This window comes from Danio aesculapii, chromosome 3 (assembly GCF_903798145.1).
Source record: "Danio aesculapii chromosome 3, fDanAes4.1, whole genome shotgun sequence".
Classification (NCBI taxonomy): domain Eukaryota; kingdom Metazoa; phylum Chordata; class Actinopteri; order Cypriniformes; family Danionidae; genus Danio; species Danio aesculapii.
In genome coordinates, this window is record NC_079437.1 from 58075281 (window position 1) to 58082933 (window position 7653).

The following is a 7653-nucleotide window of genomic DNA, read 5'->3' on the forward strand; positions in this document are numbered from 1 at the left end:
TACTTTATTCTCCTTATTTCTCCTTATTTTATTTCAAACAATATAAATAAGTAACGTTTAAGGTAAAGACATGAAACTATGCCCACACATGCAAGCTAACCCACGGTTAGACTATTCTGTAAGCGGTAAATAAATACTGTGAAATCAAAATAACCGAGTCATCACGCTTCACGTAGCCTATTACCCAACTAATCATCTATCAGAGTTAGGAATAAGTGCAATGTTACAATCTAATGTCATTTAAAAAATAGTAGCTGAATGTGTTAGTTAGTTACATTTTAAGGCATTAGTGTAGCCAGAAAAATACCTAAAAAAAGATACCTAAATTCACCGTTATTACCATGAAAAGTTTAAGATCATCAAAAAGCACCACACAGCAGCTTCTGGCAGATTTGCAAAAACAAAAACTACGACAAGACGTAACTTCAGTTTTGTATTTACAATCCACAGAAACGTAGCCCTGGGTACATATCCACAATGAGTCTGGGTTGACAAATACATTATATATATCAAAATTATCGATTTTTCTTTTAGATCATGTTTCATGAATATCCTCCTGAGACCTGATGAATTTTTTTTCTTTTTTTTGTGATTTCCTACATCCTTTGGGTTATAAAAATTCTACAATTTAGAGATTTACATTTAGTTTTTATTTTAACAGCATGTCTACTGTAGTGGACCACAGGACCATTTTAGTTCAAAACGACCACCACTCAGACAACAAAACTGTATAGGATATGGCTGTAAAGGGATAATAATCCAATATTAACGTAACAAAAGCAAAACAAAAGCCATTTTTTCCTTTTGTATTGAAATTGCTGAAAAAGTTTAGTCTGAAAAAGAGCCGAGCTCAAAAACACAAAACAAAACAAAAAGAAGTGATGTTTATCCAAAACAAATTTAACATTAAAGTGATTTAAAACTGATCGTCATTCTCTAATTGTCTCTAAATCTCCAATTCTCTGATTGTCAGACTCTAAATCAGAGTCTCCCTCAGCTATCTTATAAAGAATCCTCTCTGCTTCAGTTCTGCCCCTACAACATGCGGTCATTAATTACATTGAGATGGTCCTGGTGTCCACTATAGTGGACATTTAAAAAAGGATGATATTTTCAAACACAAACAAGTTAACAGCTTTGAAAGCTAAATTCATTGTTCCTGACACTTTAATAAACAAATATATATGTACTAATAATAGTAAAAAAGAATTAAAAAGCAAAATTTTACATGCCTCTCTCCTTCCCATAAAATGTGCTTGTTTGTATGTCAGCCATTTTGGATGCAGTGTAAGAAGTGGTTCCTAGCATGCCAGCCAATCAAATGACATATCACTAGAAAGCCCAGGATGTCCTCTGAACAGTACAACAGGACTTGACAGAGTAGCTCAAAACATTCAAAGAAAATTAATGAAAACGCAACGTCCACTACAGAGGACACAAGACAATGGTCGGGGTCTCAGGAGGACGTTGTGTGTACATTTGCAACCGTAAATACACTGAAACTTAATTTCTGATTACTAATATGCATTGTTAGGAACTTAATTTGTTCAAGTTTATCGTTTTCTCAATATTTTGATGTTTTTGCACACAGATATTTGAATGTTGTCAAATTTTTGAGTTGTATCTCAGCCAAATTTTGTCCTAGCAAAGCGTACATCAATGGAAAGCTGATTTATTTAACTCTCAAATGGTGTCATTCATTCATTCATTCATTTTCCATTCGGCTTTAGTCCCTTTATTAATCCGGGGTCGCCACAGCGGAATGAACCGCCATCAAATGGTGTAAAAACCTAAATTAAAAATGACCCATTTTTTATGACCCTGGTTTTGTGGTGCAGGGTCACACGTGATTTTGACCAACAGTCTGAACAAGGTGGCATAAACAGAAATCTTAAGCACAACAACAACTGTAACATAATCTGCAATGACAGATGTGTGTGTGTTTGTCAGGTTTAATATGCTGGCGTTCTCTGGAGGGCTGTGTATGTGGCGTCCGGTTCTGGTTCAGTCGACAGAGGATCAGTGTGTTCAGGCAGTGCAGTGGTTGAGTCAGATCAACACACACGGCTCTTCATCTACACTGACAGCTCTGCAGGTACCCATTATCACACCGCTTTCTGGAAGTACAGATTCACAGTAAAGATCCACAGTAGTGGTAAGTGCGTGTGTATATGTGTGTGTAATCTGTGCTCCAGACAGGCTGTGGGCTGGCAGATGGTGTTGGTGTGTATCTGGTCAGCGACGGGCGCAGCGACTGCAGCCACAGTTTAATACTGACAGCGATGGAGACTCTGAGAAGAGAGAAGAGCTTTACTGTACACACCATTGCACTCAACTGCTCTGACAGGTACACACACTCTCAGCATGCACTGCCATATCACCATGATCGTTTGAGCCTGGTCAGTTCTTGCATAGATTACCTGAGGTAACTAGGGTGATATTAATGTTACCAGAAGGGGGCGCTCATTATGCACTCTGTGTGTGTCCTGATGCTTCAGTAAAGCCACTGGGTTTCCATCAGCATTTATTAATGGACGTTTTATAGTACAACATGAGAAATGATGGATGGAAATGGCTCATTTCACATTAAAATCCCACTGATTCACTAAATTTACGCTCACTTGGCTTGTGTGAAAAGGGTTAACATGAATAATGGGAGTGAATTTGCTCAAACTGTTCCATGCAACCCTGCCTCCTTGACTCCCCTTATTGTAATACAACTGCATATAATAAAATTGCACGTCCTTTATCATTCTCAGCAACAAAAAAAAGTGAGCTCATTGAAGTTTTGACACTAAAAGTATGTGGCAGTATGTGTAATGGGATTGATTTTCAATGTATCCATATATTGATCTTTTATTTAACAGGTCATGCAGGGATTTCCTGAAGTGTCTGGCCCATAAAACAGAAGGACGTTTCCATCAAGCTCCTGAAAGCATAGATCCGGATCTGATCAGAGAACAGCTGTCGAACCCTAGCAGTGCAGTATGTACATGATCAATCCTGTTCATTTTAATCAGGGTTGCCAGATTTTCACAACAAAACCAGCCAAAAAATAAAATATGCCAGTGCGCATTTGTAAAATACTCCTGTAGCTTTAACTGTAGGCGTTGTTTTTTTTTTTAAATAACTTTATATTAGTAATTATAAATGCTTATTTAAAGTTAGTTTCAAAAAAGAAACCATCAGTCTTATAGTAATATTAACTATGTTACGAGAATAAATATGCTACAATGTACCCACAGAAGACTTGAGCTATAAATAGAAAAATTATCGAATTATTAGATTTTGAATTTTTTGAATGAAATGCTAATGGTCTAATCCGATTCAATTCATTATGCTAAGCTAAGCTAAAAGTAACCCCACCAGAACAATAAATCGGCTGAATGGGATCAAAAATGGTTCAAGTCAACAGTTTAACTCTAGGAGACTTGGAAAATGAAAAAAGGTGGAGTGTTCCTTTATAGTTTGACATATTGTATTAATTATATTTAATGGTTACGTTGAAATTCAATTGAATTCAATTCACCTTTATTTGTATAGCGCTTTTACAATGTAGATTGTGTCAAAGCAGCTTCACATAAAAGGTCATAGTAAATAGGAACAGTGTAGTTCAGTTTTAGTGTTTAAGTTCAGTTCAGTGTTTAGCTCAGTTCAGTGTGGTTTAATGATCACTACTGAGAGTCCAAATATTGAAGGGCAAATCCAGCGATGCGCAGCTCATCAGATCTCGAACCATGCAAGCCAGTGGCGACAGGGGAGAGGGAAAAAAACTTCACTAATTGGCGAAAGTGAAGAAAAAAAACCTTGAGAGGAACCAGACTCAGTTGGGCACGACCATTTTAATTTCTCCGCTGGCCAAACGTCTTGTGCAGAGCTGCAGTCTCAGCGGCGGAGGCTGGAAGCTGGCCTCAGCGAAGACTCGTCTGTCCCTGGAGCATCACAGGAATCAGCCTCATGTTCTCCACTCCTCCATGACCACCAGTGAATATTTAGTTAAATATTTAACTTTTTTTACTCTGATAAAACACAGTATTTTGTGAGGTGTGGGGCTGTCTGACGTCCAGTTTAAATATGGGCAAATGCAGAACAATTCTGGCAGAAGTGAACCCCAAAATTGTGAAATTAATTCTAAATTAAATATTTAAACAAAATCTCTAATAAAAATTTTGAGAGTTCACACTTAGCTGATTATTGATTATAAAGCTTGTTTAGCATGCTGTCCTGGGAGAGAGCCCTGAGCTCATAAGATCCTCAAGCCTGGGGCTCCCTCCCGTTTGCAAGGCAAGAGGGGAGTTTGAGCTCAGGAAGATCTCGAGAACTCCCCTGCTGTAGTAGCTAATGAACAGATAGGGATTGCTCTCAAGAGATAGCTACTTACTAGGAGCATGTCTATGGTGCCCATTTGGATTAGTCAGTTAACTTAAGTTGCATGTTTTTGGACGGTCGGAGGAAACCGGGGAACCCGGGGGAAACCCACGTGAGCATGAGAAGAATGTGTAAACTCTGCACAGAAACGTCAGCTGGCTTGGTAAGGACTAGAACCAGTGATGTTCTTGCTGTAAAGCAACAGTGCTAACCACTGGCCCACCGTGCCACGAATCTAGGAAAGCAGGAATATGCTGTTATATGGAACTTAGAGTATTTATAGGGGCTTAAGAATCGTCTGATTGGTGAATAATAAATTGGATAATGCGGGACCGACTGCAAGTAATCATAAGCATGTGATCCTCTCGAAATTAGTTTATAAAAAACTTCACTTAATGTGTTTATTAAATTGTAAATCAACTGAATGTAAATCAGCTTTCTTCTCTATATATCTATAGTTATTATTCAGCAAAAATCCTGGAGTCCAGCCAATCTGTCTCCATAAAAAAAGCGAAAACAGTTGCTCATACGGTCTCTTCTCCTGAGTCCCCACATCTCACCATACTTTTATCAGAGTAAAAATAGTAAAATATTTCAACGCAACCATTAAATATAATTAATACAATATCTCAAAATATAAAGGAACACTCCACCTTTTTTCATTTTCCAAGTCTCCTAGAGTTAAACAGTTGACTTGAACCATTTTTGAATCCATTCAGCCGAATTATTGTTCTGGAGGAGTTACTTTTAGCTTAGCTTAGCATAATGAATTGAATTGGATTAGACCATTAGCATTTCATTAAACAAAATCTAAATCTAATAATTTGATAAATTTCCTATTTATATCTCAAAACTTCTGTGGGTACATTATATAATAAAATATAAAAATAAAAAACTGCAGCAACTGGTTAAAAGTAGGCCAGTCATGTGGGAAAAACATAGACTTGGCAACCCTGATTTTAATGGCCATTTCTTTAACATCAGTGTATTGATTTGTAGTTCTGACTCTCATATGTCCATAGTTGAATCTTCCAGAGTTTGAAGGAGATGATTTAAAGAGACTGACAGAGGAGATCCAGAAGCTGAGATTGTTCCAGAAACAAGCCAAATCCTTCAGGTGTGTGTGTGTGTGTGTGTGGGGGGGGGGGGGGGGGGGGGGGGGTGTTGGTGGGTTAAAGACACAAATTTGTATAATGACATAGGTATGACCAAGATATTGCAATGTGGAGGTGGATTATGAAGAAATTATACTGTACTATAAAATTATGGCATTCAGAATTTCCATGTTTTCATATAAGGTTGGGGTTAGGGCTTGGGTTAGGCCATCTAATAATTGGTTTTTACAATATAATATATGTTACGCTTATATTGAGAGTCCTCATAAACCACCAAATGTCCTTACACCAAATAGATAGTAATAGCAGTAGATTAGAAAAATGACTCATAAATCACACAGAATGAAGTATTTTGAAATGTAAAAATGCAGATTGTTTTCTGTGAGGGTTAAATTATACAGTCTGTTCAGTAAAGTCATTAAGTCTATGAGAAGACCCCATAAAGATAGCTCTATAGGTGTATGTATGTGTGTGTGTGCATTCATTTATGCTGAGAGTTCTTATGTAATGTTTGATGTTACTGTAGACTTAAGTGCTGAATTTTGTTTTCACAGGGAAACCATTTTGGAGTCGAGGAAGCAGGATGGAACATAGAAGCTAATCTCAGCCTGTTCATATCATGGAGCTTTACTTATATATGGTGCCATTGACATTTTAGTTAAATATTAGCCAAAAATCTAATATTTTGATCATGATTTACAGAATACACCCACTAAAATATAGTCGTGTATTATAATATAAGTTTTTACAGTACAAAAATCTTGTTGGGCATGTTTATAACAAGAATTGTATGGAGATATATTAAAATATATATTATAAGATATTATTTTTGGATTAGAATGTATTATGATCGCTCATTCTTTTATGTATCTTGACATGTACAACTCAGATTGTGTTGTTTCATTTTGACACAAATATATCTGTTACAGTCAATGATAATGGAGCACTATTTCACTCATATTTGAACATTTTATTTTTACAAAATGTGTTTTTGTGAACACTAAAGTAGACGTCTGCATTTAATATGCTTTCTGTTCATATAACATCACTTTATTAGACCTGTGGACTAAAATATGTTGCAGTTAATCATCTTAAAATGTGAAATCTGCCACAAATTTATAGTTATATATTTTCAATTCAAGATTATTTTTATAGTGCTTTCCACAATAATTATTGTCCCAAAGCAGCTTTTCAAACGGTGTGTTATTAAATTACTATATTTATATACTATTTGTTAAATATGTATATCCCTACCCTGACACACCAAAAAATTAAATATATAGCCATAGCGCCATCTGCTGGCTTAAGAAGTGTTTCACATCTAAATGACAGACATATTCCTCCTAAATATTGTATATTTATCTCCTGAAATGCATATTGTCCACAATTTAGCCACTGAGTCAGGCCTTTCAACATTGTTTACAGATTTAATTTGTAATACAATGTCACATTAAAATGTACAGTTTACATGTACAGTAGATGTGTATGATGCTAATAACAGTGGAAGCAGGTCATTAAAGGGGATCTATTTTTACAAGATCTAAAATAAGCCTGTGGTGTCTCTAGAGTGTGTGTGTGTGTGTGAAGTTTCAGCTGAAAAAGGCCCACAAACAATGTTTTAAAACTGCCCCTTTAAGGCTTTGATCCTAATTGTGCTGTTTTTGGTGACTGTCGCTTTAAATTTATATGAGACTGTGCTCTTTTCAAAAGAGGGTGGAGCTACAAATGCCTGTGTGTCAGCATAGTGGCAGATTCAAAAACAAGACTAACATTCTATGCTAATGAGGGAGAGATGGTCAATAATGGGCGGGGCTTTCCACCTCTGATGACACGTACAAAGGGAGAATGTCAATCAAAGTGTTTTTGCTTGAATTTTTTTGCTTGTTCAAACTACTTATTTAAAATAAGCTGAATCAACACAACTCTTGAGATTTCATTGGGACAACTAGATTTTTTATGTTCAATCCACATACATTTGTTAAAAGTGTTAAATTAACTTAATTGATTTGTGTTGGGACAACATGAATGAATTGTGTGGAACCCTGATTTTTTTTTTTTACAGTACAACACACTTCATTGTTATTGTTTATTTATTCGTTTGCTGGAAATTAGAACTGAATTTAGAAATAGTTTTAAAACAAATCATTGTGCTTAAGAAATTTAGTGCATT

The 7653-nt window shown here is 36.1% G+C and overlaps 1 protein-coding gene across 1 annotated transcript in view; it reads left to right on the forward strand.

Annotated features, from left to right (window-relative positions):
• The window catches only part of vwa3a (von Willebrand factor A domain containing 3A), a 67964-nt gene extending 60962 nt beyond the window's left edge, over nt 1-7002 (forward strand). Inside the window, exons 26-30 of the mRNA XM_056454310.1 lie at nt 1951-2095; nt 2196-2347; nt 2868-2985; nt 5391-5485; nt 6038-7002. Of these exons, the coding sequence (XP_056310285.1) occupies nt 1951-2095; nt 2196-2347; nt 2868-2985; nt 5391-5485; nt 6038-6077 (550 nt within the window). The 3' untranslated portion in view covers nt 6078-7002. The remainder of the gene's footprint in view (nt 1-1950; nt 2096-2195; nt 2348-2867; nt 2986-5390; nt 5486-6037) is intronic.
• The last annotated feature ends 651 nt before the right edge of the window (nt 7003-7653 follow it).